The sequence below is a fragment of the Podarcis raffonei genome, chromosome 10 (genome assembly GCF_027172205.1).
Source record: "Podarcis raffonei isolate rPodRaf1 chromosome 10, rPodRaf1.pri, whole genome shotgun sequence".
Lineage (NCBI taxonomy): Eukaryota > Metazoa > Chordata > Lepidosauria > Squamata > Lacertidae > Podarcis > Podarcis raffonei.
The window spans coordinates 36,444,321-36,461,048 of NC_070611.1; the positions used below are offsets into that span (position 1 = coordinate 36,444,321).

The window sequence follows — 16,728 nt, forward strand, 5'->3', positions numbered from 1 at the left end:
AGCGGGGTTTTTTTTTTAGCAAGGTGAAGCCTCTCCAATGATATATTTGCGCTATAATGTGTGAGGTACCAACATAGTTGGTATTCCCCAAGCAAATCACTTGCAAGGTGGCATGGCAAATCTTAGGGACAAGACTAGAAGTTTATTTTAATTGATTTGACTTAGCGGTTTAGCTGACTAATTTTCTCTTTGCCTGAAATTTGATTGTTATTATTTGTTTAGCAGTGAAAATAAATAGATCTTCCAGTTTCTTACAATTACTCATTACAGAAACATACAGCTCTTAAAAACATATCAAACAGTTTGAAATAACAATTATCCTAATAGAACTAATAGCATTGCTATATTGGTCTGAAAGATGTTAAATGAATGCATGTCAAATCTCTAAGAGTGAATTGCTTTTACAAAATATCTGTATGTACAAGTAGGATATACAGTGTTACAGCTAAATGATGTTTCTTTTCATAGTTCCACTGGCTCCTCCTGAGAACCTGACAATTGCCAATTACACATCTAATTCTGTATGGCTGAAATGGAATCCAAGCCCTCAACCAAATGGTGTTATTCAAAGATACGTTTTTAACATTTTGGATAACTGCAGTCAAACTACATTTTATCAGGTTTGTAACCCTAATGTTATATTCATACATATAATTAATATTATTAATTAAGATATATATTGCGGTTCAGGACTGAACTGTTATTAGGAAATAAGACCTCAAAACTACTCTGAACTATGCCCACTATAAAAAGGAGTTTGTAGATTTCATACTAGAAATTTTTGAAAGGAAAGTGCTCCCAATTTCTTGGATTTGCTTTAAATAATTCACATGCCCTTTGTGAATTTAAGGCAGTTGTACAAAGTAAATCAAAGGAGGCTATTTTTTAACCTGGACACTTCTCGTTTCCATAATTCGTGCATTTACAGACTTGCCTATATATGTATGACCAGTGGTGAACTGGGTTAGTTTATATTTTACAATAATATTTCATCCAGGTTATTGGACAGGGAGTCACACCTTAAGAATTTGGGGGGCGGGGGGCGGGATAGACTAAATAAACAAGCAGTGGGGAAGCTTTGGCCCATGGGACTGATTACACCCACCTGACCTGTGAATATAGTCCACAAGGCCCTCTCCATCCCCTAGATGTGAATGAACTTAGCAGTACTAGGATGATGCCAGTTATTGCTGTTGTGAATGGTCCTTAAATTGAATTGTCGCGGGCTGTACTTATGGCATTTAATTGTGATTTGACCCCATTGTTTCCATTCCCCCCTCTACAATTCCATATATACCCAGCCAACTGAGCCTAACGTGTCATTCATCTAACAAAATGGACTCTAATTCATGAAAGCTAATGCCATACAGTGGTACCTCAGGTTACATATGCTTCAGGTTAAAGACTCCGCTAACCCAGAAATAGTGCTTCAGGTTAAGAACTTTGCTTCAGGATGACAACAGAAATCGTGCTCCGGCGGCGCGGCAGCAGCAGGAGGTCCCATTAGCTAAAGTGGTGCTTCAGGTTAAGAACAGTTTCAAGTTAAGTACGGACCTCTGGAACGAATTAAGTACTTAACCTGAGGTACCACTGTATTTAATTTGTTAGTCTTTAAGGTGCAACAAATCTCTGTTTTCAATTCTGTGGAAAATCTGGCAAAAAATAGCAATTTTATAGTAATTGCTTTCTTCATCTAAGAACATTTCAGGTTCACACAATGAAGCTAATATTCTTGGACTAGAACCGTTCAACACTTACTTCATCAGTGTTTCTGCATTCACAAAAGTTGGAAACGGCAATCAATTCAGCAATCTTGTTCAGCTGACCACAATGGAATCAGGTTAGCTTGCTTGAAATGTAATAGTATTTGGGGTTTCCCCCCCTGCACACTTAAGAAACCTTCAGTTATGGGGCAATCCAGGGCAAGTTCACATTCACAAGTTGGTTTAGGACTTTTACCTCTCCTACCAAGTAGGTTGTCTGTCATAGGAGCAGACTGTCTCTCAGCTTGTCAACCTTGGCTTCCTTCAGTTTCCTACATCAGATGGACTGGGAGGACTCCTCTGTAAGCTGACAGGCTATCTTCTTAGTTGAGGTCCTTGTCCCTTGTGCAACAATATTCATGAAAGCTGTCATTAACCCAGCTGTTGCTTGTTGAAACCCATTTGTGTAAGTCTATTGTCCCTCTTTCTCTTTGCATTGCGGCACAGTGCTAAACCAAGGCCTTCCCTCGATAGCTCTCTCGTCAAGAGCTCTAGTTATGCTGTCATCTCAAATAGCTGGAATGCTTGCCCCTTGCTTGTAACATTACCATGCGCGTACTGAAGTATACTCTAATGCAACTGCCCTTTCAGTTTTTTAGGAATGTTAACCTATGGTGCATGTTTCTCTTTGAAGCTCCAGATATTGTCCAGAATATCCAATGTACTGCAACCAGTTGGCAGTCAGTCCTAGTCCAGTGGGACCCTCCTTTGAAGACGAATGGGATTATTACCCATTACATCATAACATTTGGAAAGAATTCAACAATCCTGTCTTCTGATAATGAAACAGTGCATACTTTCAGAGACTTGTTATCAAATACCTCTTACCAGTTTAAAATACAGGCTGTGACAGCTGCCGGGGATGGAAAAGAGCAGCTATGCAATGCCAGCACATTTCCAGAAACAGGTAACAATTATTGTGGTTACAATTGCACTTGATGTAAATAATATTTTCCCTACTCACATTTACTAGGCTATCCCAATCCATGAATTTGTTTCTCATATCACAAGAGGATATTCTTACGAATTCACAGACTAAGAACTAGGATATTGTTAGAAGTGTGGTAAAAGGAGCAAAGCCACATTATGAAAATAACTTAGATTTCTGCTGTGTTAATTATGATTTTCTATTTTAACAAATTTACTGGAAAGTCAGTATTTTATTGAAAGCAGTGGCACTTATTTTCAAATAAGCATATTCTGGCCTGAATGCCAGGAGTAACAACAAGAAGAAAATGGTCATTATTAGGTCAACATATTCTTAAATATATGTTCACATGAATTGTTTTCCGTTGAGTTGCTACCACTTGAAACTGGAGACTTGTGATTAGGAATGGAAACAGTTTTATAGTTGTTCTCAACTTCTTATTTATGGTGGTCTATGTTAGTCACAGACACACAGCCAACACTGAGTCACTGCCAAAGCATTTATTTTTGACACCAAGTGAAATCAAATTAGGTTCACTGCCTCATTGGAAAATCTCTGAACAACAGCTCTGGAAGTACTGTTTGATTGTTTTAAGCAATGGGCAGAGCCCAACTGATCTCTATACTGGCATCCCTCAGTATAGCCCCTGGGTGTTGCAGAGCATGGACATTTCTCACAAAAGGTGGAGAGTTCAACTCTTATTGGAGTGAAGTGCTTATGAGGTCAGATGCTGAAGGCCTGGTCACAGGGGTTCAGGTGGAGTTCACAGTTTGAGACCCCATATAGCCCTTACGTATGTTGATCATATGTCAGTAATGGCATGTAATGAGATTTAGATGCTAGGTAAATCTCTTTTCTATTAGTCCATGCCTTTAATGATTTCGGTACTCGCATACACACACACTCCAAAGTTTGTGAGGGAGGCTTTCTGGGAAAGTGTGGGAAATGGTGCAAGGGACTGCAGAACAGTTGGGGAATTTGTGGAAATTGCTTCAACCCTTCCATGAACAGAAAGGCATCATTGAAGCAGTGCCTTACTGCTTTAATGGCAGCCTTTGCCTGCTGGGTATGTTGGTTGCATTTGCAACATTGCTGTTGTTTTCTTGCTTCATCCATTGCATTTTATTTTTTTACACCAATTTGAAAAGGTTATATTTAAAAACATGGTCTGAATGCAGCCAACATACCCATGCCCTTTCCATTCCTTCCAGATTCCCAAGTCATGGCCTGATAAACTGTGTACTTCCATTGAAGGTTGCAGTTCTATTCAGTTCTAAATAATATATATATATTTTTGCATATAGTCTTTGTACACTCCCTTTCAATAAAAGGAAGCAAACGGCCCTCAAATTCATGCTTTGGTAAAGTACATATTGCAGTTAATCTAGATACCGCACCCTAATATCCTAATAAATCATTTTCTCCACAATCCATCTTAAACTGAATTAAGTTGTGATAAACCTAACAATCATAATATGTATAAAAACAGCAAACAGGCAATCATATTAAGGCAATTGAGCAAAGAACGATTTAAGACAAATCTTCCAATTATACAAAGTTTTCTTTCTGCTTTGAGGAGAGGCATCTTTTGAATATTATATTTAAGGAAGACTTTGGTAGGAAAAAGGAGTATTCAGCAAACTTATTTTTGTCCTGGCTATCTTTTAACTGGGCTTCTTTTGTGACTCCTTTAAACTACCATATTGATAATACAGTCTTTAAAAATGTATCTAGCCCTCCTGAGGTCTGGTTCACTATGTAAGAAATATATACAACCCAGTCTATTTCCCCCCTTTCGTTCCAGGGAAGGAAGTACATTTGTTCACATATTCCTCTGTGAATGTTGATCTGCCCTCATGTGCTAAAAGTCTTCGTGTACATCTGTACTTCCATACTGTTTTATGAATTCCCTAGATGTTTACTTAATAGGGCTTTTACAGAATAACTACCATTGTATTCAGTGGGTCTTATTTCCTAGCAACAGTTCACTTCTGAACTGCAATATATGTTGCTGCTGTGGGGTTCAATTTGATGGTTCCCTGGACATCTGACTCTGTAATTATGGAGGCTCTTGTTGTGGATGTCCAAAGTGTGGCAAAGTTCCTGCTATGGCTGGCCATTTGTGTTCTTTGATGTACACAGAGGTTCTTGGACTTAAATTAACATGCATATGAATTGTATTCCAAATTTAGCTTTTTTCTATATAAATATCACATACAGTTTATACAAAATGTGTCTGTAAATACTTGAGATAGATACACCAGACAACTGAAATGGCCTAATACTGACCTTCAGTGATGTAACATCTTTGATAAAGTGTATTCAACAGATTAGACAACTTCAAAACAATTATGTTCCAAGGTTACAGATACGAACAGGATTGAAATATATTTTGTTCAAGGAAGCAGATACTTGTTCTTCCACACTTATCAACCCCAAGCCAAAGAAGCAATGTTTTTTTTAATGTACAGATGTTCCTAGTTTGAATGCTTCCCAGTGTAATCCTGCAGCTTACTCAAAATTTATAAACATGACTCAGCCATCGTGATTCGGTGATGATCACTTTACTATATATTCTTATGCCAGCAAAGTTCACATTCATGAATCATCTGGTATGGACAAACATTTTTCATCAGTCCACCTAAAGGTCCCAACATCTATTCATCAAGTATTCTTTTGTAACACAAATGTAACTAAGACCATAAATCTCCAATGACCTCTAGAAATGTCAAGGACCCTTTAAAGAATGAAAAAAAACCCACAACTTAGCTCTAGTTTGTCTTAACAATATTGAATGTTTTCAGAAAGATTTTAAGAGGAAATATCCCTTATGTGTGCCAATGTATATCATTCTCAAAACACACAAATCATTACCAATTTATAGAGAGAAACAATTAAACCATCTTTAACTGCAGTTGTGTTTAGCATAACCCTGCTTTCAACAATAAGCACAAGCTATTGATTGCTTACTGTAACGTGTGGTACATAACATTTCAAAAATTATTTTTAGCTCCCAGCGCTCCCAGAGATATTTCGTTTTCAAGCATACAATCAACAAGTGTGACCTTGAGATGGAGAATGCCAGTTACTATCTTTGGCTACTTTCAAAACTACAAGATTACTGCGCAGTTACGATCTATCCATTGCAACAACTGGGAAGCTGCTGAATGTATTGAATATGAGCAGGAGCAATATTCATATACTGTTGGCACTTTGTCAGAGGAAACAGTCTATGACCTGAAAAAATTTAGATGGTATAGATTTAGAGTTTCTGCTAGTACGAATGCTGGTTTTGGTACCTCTTCACCATGGATTTCTACACAAACTCTTCCTGGCTGTAAGTAAGAATGACTATCATACCTCTTAGTTTTACATGGACATCAAATCTATAAAGGTCTGGAATAATTCAAACCATGCACAGTTGATGATACAGCTACCTTGAATTTATCAATGGTACCCCGATGTCTCTCTCTGGATATTCAAATGTAAAATGCAATCAAGTATATAAGCATTGTTAAAAATCCATTGCCTGTAAGAACTTGTATTATTCAATTATATCCAGTTACATCCTCAGGAATTCATAAGTGCTGCATATTTCAGGAATTAAGCATACAGTATACAGTATACTGTCATGAAAGCAGAAGAGGATCTGACAGCAATCATATTGCATTGAAGTTAGCAATTTTTTCTGGTTTCCATGACTACTTCATTTTCCACCTAAAACATTAGCAAAATCATGGAAGTCCATATTCAAAGCATAAACATAATGTACAGTTGATATTAGTGAACATTTATTACATACAAGCTTGGTGTAATGGGAAGATTTAATTTTTTTAATTAACCTTACCATTCCCATACAGGAGAATGTATTCCTAGTCAGCAATTCTGAGAAAAAAGTCTCACTTGTAGATCTTAACAGCTGCTTGTTGTGGTCATTATCCAAAGCAGCTGCTGAATCTAGATATTTTCAGATTGTATAAATTGTTTAAAATAAGAGGGAAAACTTATTTCACATTCCCCCCTATAGAAAATGGCAAGGTGGTTTTTTTGTGTGTGTGCTCAGCAATCCTCTGTTAGGAGTTTTTCAAGGAAATGTTAGCTAGAAAAATCCAAAACAATCAAGTCACTGTTTGCTCCAATAATCTACTATTTTAGCAGTTATTTAATTTGGGGGTTTTGTACACTAAGCTTTAAAATTTCACAAGCACTAACAGTATCTCCCTTTTAAAAGCTCATACCAAACGTTGAAATTGCTTTTTGGATACAGTGAATTTTGAAAGGCTTTTGGGTAGTTCTATCATTCAATAGGCTAAATCAGTTGAATATTCAGGATTGTGGCCATGGTGCAATTACAAAGTAGAAAGTACAGGGTTCAGCTCATGCATGCTATGTCTGTGACAATTGCGTGGTAAAGTTAAAATTGATTTTCTTACATTTTAAAAACATTAGCAATTTTGGACAAAATTCAATACATGTTTACACAGAGGTAAGGATAATGATATTTACTATTAAATAGTCACCAATGCTAGTTTTGCTCCCATAGTTAGATAGAGTACTCAGCCTTCTGTTTTATAGATTGTCCTCTTAGGAACTGTCTTTCTGTCTCATAAAATAGTTTGATGGCAGTGTTATTGCATTGCTGATAAATTATACAAGTCCACTTTGCAATGGGATCTGTTTTCTAAAGAATCAAACTTTGCCGTTACCATGATATTAAACCATAACTTTGGTTCAGAAAAGGAGAATTTTTGACAGCTGCAGCTTGTCGTAGACTTGTGAGAAAACCTGACCATACTGAAATTCCCTCTTTTTAATAGCTATTAAAGATTGTGGCTCTGTCCTCTTTAGGCAGTCGTTGCTTTGAAGTCGGTTTATGTATAGCAAAGCTTTCTCTGTTACGTAGTCAGTGAGCTTTGCCTGCTTTTCTGCTTTTTACACAATTCTAAGGGCACATGAACTCTACCTCCATTCCAAGTTAGTAACCCTAGGAACAGTGGCTGTATCTTGCTTTGATTCTTAAGATAACATTCAACCCAGCTTGAACCTAAATCTGCTTGTATAGTTTCTTCCAATGCATTGTGAGAACCATTGGTCCAATGCAGATGACAATGTAAACAGAATGAACATAGGATGAGAGTCCCAGGATTGCTCCAGCTGGTTTTGCCCATGATCTCCATATGTCCAGCTAGTTGTGCACAGTGCTTGAGTTATACATAAATTCATAGCTTTAAACTCTTGAGACTTTCTGCATGGGACAGACTATAGACTGGGTAGATAAAGGCTTTGTAGCTACAGTTTATACATATGTTGATGCTGTTCAGAAAGTGGGATGTAGAGGTTTGGGTAGGGTGCAATCATTACTCCCTTCCATACACTCATTCTGCCTTCATCATCCCTGTACAAGGGTTATTGTTTCTCCATCATTAAATGTTTCATTTGAGCAATTCAGGACGCTGTTGCCCTGTTTTTAGATACGCATTGTTGAGCTTACTGATAAGCAAATTTAAAGATTGCAGTCAATTGAGTCTGTTCATCATTCTTTCCTTATTTTTCCTGAGGATTCAAAGGCTGACAAGAGCAGCACATGAACAATTATAGACAGGATGCAAAAATAAAACAAGCCAGGACTACAGCAGAGGTGCATAAGCCAGACCTCCTCAGCTGCAGTCATACGTTTGGTCACTTTCTTCTACCTATATTGCCCCCAGGATGCTTTGCAAGGTCTAGGAGTTTGTAGAACAACTTTGCTCATCAGAATTGCCCAGAACAAGGACATTGGTCTGACCAATAAACTTCCACTGAAGTTATATTATGAGAAATTACTTTCCCCCACTTTCACTGCCTTTATATGCATTATTAAAATCACCAGATAAATGCTGGATTGAAGGGCATAGGGAATAATCCTGAACTGCCTCTAATTCATCACAGATCTTGTAATAAAAGAATAGAAGATACCTTTCCATTTCAGAATTTTGCCTTTCAAAAATACTATCTAATCTAATATTTATTTTAAAATATTTGTTCAAATAATCTTATTTTATGTAAAATGTTAGTGTTGTAAAAATGCAGGCATGTATTTATGTTTAAAGGCACATGATAACTCATAGCCTTGGTTTCTTTTTTTAAAAAAGATCCTGTGCCAACATAAGCCCTACTAAAGTGCTGGAGTCAGAGGATGCATTTGAGCATCAGAGGATCAGTTTTGCTTTTTGATGAGTGGCTCTGTAAAATGATAAGCTATCCAGACGTACCTTCCAGCTAACAAACTTAACTTCTGCCTCACCATCAGGACACAGATGGATGGGAAAAAATGACCCTGACCTCCATAAGACCCACATTCCTGTGCAAGCATAGAAGCATGATAATCAGGAAATGATGGTTATTAGTTACAGAAAATGCATTATTGTGAAAGCCAGGAGAAAAGTGCTCATGAGAGGAAGTGATTGGATTATAGGGGAACGAGTGAATAAGACTAGGTCATTCCTACTGAGTAAATTGCTATGATTTATAAGAGAAAGGGTATGGTGATATCTTGCCCCATTACCGACTAGACTCATTTCACAAACAATCTTAAATCAGTATGTGACAGCTACCATTGGCACAAAAATTGTTTGTGTAATATGTTTGTTGTAAGGCTGCTAGACTGAAGCTAACGGATTTCCAATTTCTAGTCATGTTTTATAGATAGATAGATAGATAGATAGATAGATAGATATCAGAAATTTAGTATATTTGGTGAACATTCTTCAGCTATGATGAAAGTTGTGAAGGGATGTCTTGGCACTTTAGATGAAGAGTTTTAAATGTGTTCACATCCTGATCCTAAATGCATTTATATGGAAGTGTCTAGATGTTCATCCTTTTGAGTTTGTGGCAGCTGTGGTTTTCACTCAGCCTGTGTTGATTTCCAGATATGCTGCCACAGTCTGAGCTGGCCATATACACACTGACTGCCACAAGCTTACTGCCACTGTACAAACTCCACTCCAATCAGCTTTGATTCTTAACTACAATTCACCAAAAGCTACAGTTGCAATCAGGTTCCCCAAAACTGGTTCAGGCTGAGCTTAGAGCATGGCCAGTCTGCTTACACAAAGCCAGCTCAGCCCGTAAGATTGCATGGGCTGGCCCAAAAGGTCCCATGAACAACCCCTAATCTCATTAATATCGATGGAACTTCAAAGGCATGGACAGTATCAAGACTATCCTAACAGACATTAGCAGAGGCCATTAGGAGAGGCTATGGACATGCAATATTGTATTTCAGATTTCCGTTTGGAAAGAATTCATTCTGGGTGTTCTGTGTAAAGAAATAAGATAAGGAAAGAAATATCAACACAGCTTGCTTCTAACAAAGCCTATGCTGCTTACAGAAAGGAATTAATTTTTAAAAGTCTAAAATATAGCATTTTCCCGCCATGATAACATAGGAATAAGTATCTTTAAATGGACAATTTTACACATTACACTACTTTATAAAGTGATCAAGTCATTTGTTCCCATCATTCTATTTTAAAGAATTAATTGATTTTTAGTAGCTAACTCTTAAAGGAACAAACTTTTTCTAGATTATTCTTCACCTTCCCCATTAATGTTGTAAATAGGCTAACTGATCATTGTTTTACTCTCAATAATATGAAGCACTGACCACTAGGAGAGAAATAATGGAACTTCCGCTATCTGTGGAGAATGATGTGAATTTGGTTGACCTACCAAGGACAACAGTATACTATTGCCCCACAAATTACCTACCAGATGCTATTACACCACTTGTTTTACTATCCTTATCACCATTTATGTTAAACTTGCCTCATGGTGTAGATTTTTTACAGAGAGGCAGTCAATACTACTATGCAAATATCCCTGCATTTTCAGTAAAGGAATAACTGTTGAAGGAAGCATTACTGTATTGGCAGGAAATTCATTTATTCACCAGAGGAAATTCATCAGAGGTGGCCAACATGGTGACCTTCAGATGTTGTAGACTTCAGCTCCCACCATCCTTGACCATTAGCCAGTTGGCTGAGGTTGAGGAGGGTTGTAGTTCACAACATCTGGAGGGTACTAAATTGGCTACCTCTAAATTAAACCAGTTTATTATTTTAAATATGAATGTCCATATTTATGTATGGCATGTGTTCCCTTTACACGTGATAGCGAATGTTAATTACACTCAGAGTAGACTCATTGAAATCAACAGCCATCCCCATTGTTTCCAGTGGGACTACTGTGAATATGACTTAGTTGGATACCACACAAGTAATGTGACTGCCATAAAACACAATGCATTTTATAATATTTTGTTAAAATGTTGATTAAAGCCCAATTTTACTGGGCCTTTGTTGACTGCCACAAAACTATATTGCTAGATTTTGGGTAATACAGTTATCGCACGTACAGTTCCTATATTTCTAATTTGGCTGCAATTAAAATCAATATATACAACACTAGAGACTTTTTCTATGACAGGGGCATAATGCTGTGACAGGGCCAAAAAAAAAAAAAAGCGTGAATACCATTTATTGTTCTTACTAAAATTGTACTGAATGAAATATTTTTGAGAGCTAACTGTATTTCCTGATATGTTTTCTACTTTTTCTCCAGTTCCAGATGCTCCTCCTGAAAATGTAACTGTGGTAGTTACATCTCCTTACAGTATTAATATTAGCTGGAGTGAGCCTGTCATCATTACTGGACCAACATTTTACCTCATCGACATTACCTCAGTAAGCCACTGCTTTTTTTCTCTATGACTATTAATGGTACAACCTGATACCTTACATAAATTTAATGCTTATTTTCTAAAGAAAGATCCTGAAGCAGAGGGCTTATCTAGAAATAACAATTCTTATCTCGAAAGCTCTTCTCCTGAATGCTGAGGGCAACATTACGAGGGAAACTTGTGGTAAAGGAAACATTACAAGGTGGTACAGTTAGACAGAAGTACCAGCAATCTACGCTAGTGGTCATCTATGACAGGAGACGATGTGAAGTCACAGATAGGACAATGCAGAAAAAGCAAGTCATATATGCCAGTACAATGGTACCTTGGTACTCAAATGACTTGAATCCCAAACAAATCGGCTCTTGAATGCCACAAACCCAGAAGTGAGTGTTCCGGTTTGTGAACATTTTTCGGAAGCCGAACATCCGATGCGGCTTCCACAGCTTCTGATTGAGTGCAGGAAGCTCCTGCAGCCAATTGGAAGCCACACCTTGGTTCTTTAATGGTTTTCGGGAGTCGAACGGACTCCTGGAATGGATTAAGTTTGAGAACCAAGGTACCATTGTGGAGGGATATATGGGGTGCTAGAAAAAAGGGCTGGTACTCACCATCAAGTTGTTAACAGTAAGTGCCACACTTTTAACCAGTGCTTTTCTTTTAGCAAAAAAGGTGCCAGTACTGCGTACCCTTGAGAACCCTCAGGAAAAAAAGCACCGAGTATATAGCTTTATTTTTAAAGAATGGTTTCTTGTTAAGCACTGTCTTCTATGTGATCAGTACCTACAGGTGTGAAGTCTATATAGACAGGTCCACCGCTGCTTCAATAAAACTATCCATCTGTCTGTAGTGAAAATCCTGAAATAAAATTTTGTTACTCTTTAGGGAAACAGAGTTACTGCTTCAGGGTCCAAAAACAAGCTGTATTTAGCAAAATTCCTATGTTAACATTTTAGTTAGTTAGTGAGACTTTCATTGTAGATGTAAAAACTTTAAGACTGTTTTTAAAACAAAAGCCAAATCTTCCCTATTCTGTATATTTTAAAATAATTTTTACTATGTTGATATATGGAAGTTACAGTTGTTTTAGACTTTTTTTGAGCTTGCAAGTAAATTATTCCTAAATAACCTGATTCAGCCAATTTTATCTGCATTGTGCAGAACCTTATTTAGTTCTGGTGAACAGAAAGCAATGCCTTATTATTATTTATTTATTTATTTATTTATTTATCAATCAATCAATCAATCATTCTTTTGGAATTTATCTGCTTTTTTCAGCCACTTCTCCCTCTCTTTGCTGTTTTTTTGTTTGTTTGTTTTTTGGCTGCAAGACTGAGGCCACCCGCTATATTTCCTTACTGAGCAGGAATTTATAACTTGTTCATCTGGACTCATTCTCTGTTCCCTGCACTGCCCCCCCTCCCCCAGCAATATCTTCTTAACCTGAATATACTTGTTCAAATCAGTATTTTTTTCTCCAGTGGAAGGGATGGATGAAAATGCAACAGCCTTAATCTGCTCCGTGGGAAATGAGCTACCAGTTTACAGCCGTTGCCTGTTGTGTACACTCAATTCTTTTCTACCACTCCTGCTGCCAATGCAGCACTGTGAATGAAACAGGAATCCGATTTTTTTGTGTTGTGCAGACCCGGGCTCCTTGTTTTTTCTTTTGGAAAAAAACAAACCACAAGTCTGGGTTTGGATGATACAAGCTAGACTTTGGCTAGTTTCATTCACAGTGCAACAAGGAAGGAATGGTACTAGAGTACTTGAGCCAGCAGTGAAATGTTTCCTGCTAGTTGCCAGGGTGCGAGCACTGCCAGAACGACCCCCATCCACTTGAGCAAAGTGGGGCTGCCCTGTGCTGCCTGCTCAGCCATGCAATGGTGAGCCTGGCCATTTGAAGGACACACTCACAGTGTCCTGTAGGCCCAGCACCACTTTGTGAGACTCATAAAAGTGGCGCAGGGCTGGCAGGGTGCATGCCTGTTGCGTCCTTCGCACCCGCCCTGCAGCTGGAGGGTGGCATGAGATGTACGCAACAGCTCATGACGTCCTGACAGGGTGCATCTCCAAAAAAACTGCGCCCAGGGTGATGCCTCCCCGTCCCCAGTCCTGCCCATGCTACAACTCTGGCTTGAGCAGCCTGCACCATGAGCATACTGCTCATTCTCATTGAGCCAATAAACTATGGTTTTTAACCAGGCCATTGCGGATAAAAGTGCCACTTGGGAGGGGTCAAAAGAGTTCAGTACTGTTTCTTGATGGTCATCCCAGGAAATGAGTGTCTGTTTAGTAGATCAGAATCTTTAGTTAAGGTTAACTCTCAGTGGGGATACTAAGGCACATCTGTCAAAGAAAATATATGTTTGACCCACCTTAATGTGTTAGCAGCTGCATCTACTGCACACTTGACCCACTGGGGACTGCGAGTGTAGAGATTCATACTTCTTATTTTCTGTTGCATCACAGATAAACAAAATTGGTGCATGAGGAAGGATAGTCACAAAGAAAGGATTTAATTTCGGATTATATTTACTCATTTGTTGGCTGAGCTATTTTCTACTGCGGCTTAGTTCTTGGGATTTGCTTGTGTCTTCTGGTGCTGTTGTTTTGACACCAAAAGCACGAGGTAGGGTCACATGGTGGTTTATCCTATGCAGTTCAGGAACACTCAGTGACAACAACAGCTTTCTGAGTTTTCCGCATACAATCTAGTTTTCCTCTTGCAACAACACCTGCAGTTACTGGTGGCACTCTATGAATCTTGGTAGGACAGAGTTCCTTTTCATACACCCCACGTCAAAGGGCAGCATGAGGGTGTTCTTACAGATTCCCGAGTAAGGAAAAGCAAGACTCTCCAGTTCAGAACACCACAAATGCAGGCTAGCTATATATTCATTGCAGTTTTAAATAAGAAACAGTAGGTAGATGGTAACCCGGCTTTCCATTTCATGACATACAGTGGTACCTCAGGTTAAGTACTTAATTCATTCCAGAGGTCCGTACTTAACCTGAAACTGTTCTTAACCTGAAGCACCACTTTAGCTAATGGGGCCTCCTGCTGCTGCCGCGCCGCTGGATCACGATTTCTGTTCTCATCCTGAAGCAAAGTTCTTAACCCGAGGTACTATTTCTGGGTTATTGGAGTCTGTAACCTGAAGCGTATGTAATCTGAAGCGTATGTAACCCGAGGTACCACTGTACCTCGTGCTCCGGCGGCGTGGCAGCAGCAGGAGGCCCCATTAGCTAAAGTGGTGACTCAGGTTAAGAACAGTTTCAGGTTAAGTACGGACCTCTGGAACGAATTAAGTACTTAACCCGAGGTACCACTGTATTGCCTATATGCCATTATGCTACACTGTTCTGTTAAATATTGCCCTAATTTTGGTTTGTTTGTTTTTGCTTTGTATAGGTAGATACTGATGACTATAAAGCTTCATTCATCAAAACAAACGATGAGGACAAAAACCTTGATGTTTCAGGTTTAAGGGCATTTACAAGGTATTCTGTAGTGGTCACTGCTTTTACTGGAGATATCCATGCTGCACATATTGAAGGCAAATCTAGCCCTGCAGTCATTGTTTCCACTTTTGAAGCAGGTGAGCTGTTTCCTTTTTTTTGTTGTTCTTAGTATCTCTTCGGAAAAAGAAAATGTGAAGCAATTAATTTTTCTATGCTGTAAATGAAGTTTATGATATCAGGAAATACCACCATTCCTTTTGGCCATAGTAACTCTAGAACAGCCATCACTACTATGAAACAGCTTCACTTCTTAATTTCTGCCTGTTGTGCCCTTGCTAAAGGCATATAGCCACTGCTCATAAAAGTGACAGCCCTAAGCCGTGGTAAGCGAGGCACTTGGGATGCAATTTCAGGGGAAAGGAATGATGAGTTGGGTTTCTGCACATAGTCTTTAATGGGCACTGAAGTTGAAAAGGATGCTTGAAGTTCTTTACTGGTCTCAGATTTGTGAATGCCACTCTGTCGTAACAAAAAACAAAGGTACGGCAGTATGAAAGGCACATTTGAAATCAGGGCAGAAGCTGCCATTATAATCAGTAAAACTAATGCAATAAACCCCACATCTGAATGCAGCTTAAATCTTTTCCTCTGCAATGTTTTAGAAGCTGGATGTATACTAGTATTTGCATTTTTTGCAAAGACTCCTGAGGCTTGTGGTTTGTTTTTAACCGAAACCTAAAAAGAGCAATCGCAAGACCAAAGTGTCAAAAATCACATGTGAGTTTAGATGTACATGTAAACTGAGATCCAAACATGGCTGAAATACAAATATAGCAAATAAATATAATTGTAATTTTAAAAACAAATTGTTGAACATTCTTTCAGTGCCCAGAGACCCACTTAACAACATAACATTTCAGAAGATACCCGATGAAGTAACAAAATTTCAAGTGACGTTTATATCACCATCTGAACACAGTGGAAATATTCAAGTATATCAGGCAATGGTATACAAAGAAGATGACCCAACTTTCTTCCAGATCTATAATTTAAGTGTTATTGACAGGACAAACAAGTCAGTCACTGCTTTGATAGAGGGACTAAAAGGGGGACATACATATAATATCAGTGTAAGTTGAACTTTGTGTCTCTTTCTTTAACACAATCAGTAGTAAAGCTAAGCCAGAGCACTTTACTGTGGAGTGATTTAAAAGTTATTAATTAATGTATGACTTGATTTCCAGTTATTATGTTTATTATGTTTGTGTGTATATCTATCTATCTATCTATCTATCACACTACATGCAATTAATGCATAGGGCCAGTCTTGACTTGTACCCATAGAAGTAAACCCCACTGATTTCAGTGAAGTTTCAAAGTCTTACTTTACTCAAGTAGAATTTAAATACTCCTCCACACACACACACCCTGTGTGTGTACATGCATGAAATAAGTCCAAGTTAATGTAGGTCTATCATGATTAAGGTAAACAGACTGAGATATAGGAAAATATATATAATTTAAACATTTTCATTTAGGTTTATGCAATCAATGGTGCTGGTGCAGGGCCAAAGATCCAACTTAAAATCACAACAGACATTAAAGGTAGGTTCATGTAATGATTTCATAGTTTTAAAATAAAGATAATGCAAAAGAAATGTGAAGTCAGCTTGTTTTTTTAAAACCAAAACCAAAACTATTCTCTTATGCACATCCTAGGTAAGTGGTTCCCAACCTTTTTTTTTTTTTTTGCCATGCCCCACCTAAGCATCTCTAAAATCCTGATACTCACCCCCTGTGACATATAATTCTTATTATTCAAAAAGTGAACTATTCACATGGAGGAAGCC

The 16,728-nt window shown here is 38.1% G+C and overlaps 1 protein-coding gene across 6 annotated transcripts in view; it reads left to right on the top strand.

Annotated features, from left to right (window-relative positions):
• Nucleotides 1-16,728, top strand: part of PTPRQ (protein tyrosine phosphatase receptor type Q) — a 106,705-nt gene that overhangs the window by 56,751 nt on the left and 33,226 nt on the right. For all 6 annotated transcript variants that reach the window (XM_053404729.1, XM_053404730.1, XM_053404732.1 and 3 more), the window contains 8 exons: nt 469-620; nt 1,699-1,840; nt 2,398-2,670; nt 5,702-6,028; nt 11,296-11,417; nt 14,829-15,015; nt 15,764-16,008; nt 16,417-16,483. In XM_053404729.1, the coding sequence (XP_053260704.1) occupies nt 469-620; nt 1,699-1,840; nt 2,398-2,670; nt 5,702-6,028; nt 11,296-11,417; nt 14,829-15,015; nt 15,764-16,008; nt 16,417-16,483 (1,515 nt within the window). The remainder of the gene's footprint in view (nt 1-468; nt 621-1,698; nt 1,841-2,397; nt 2,671-5,701; nt 6,029-11,295; nt 11,418-14,828; nt 15,016-15,763; nt 16,009-16,416; nt 16,484-16,728) is intronic.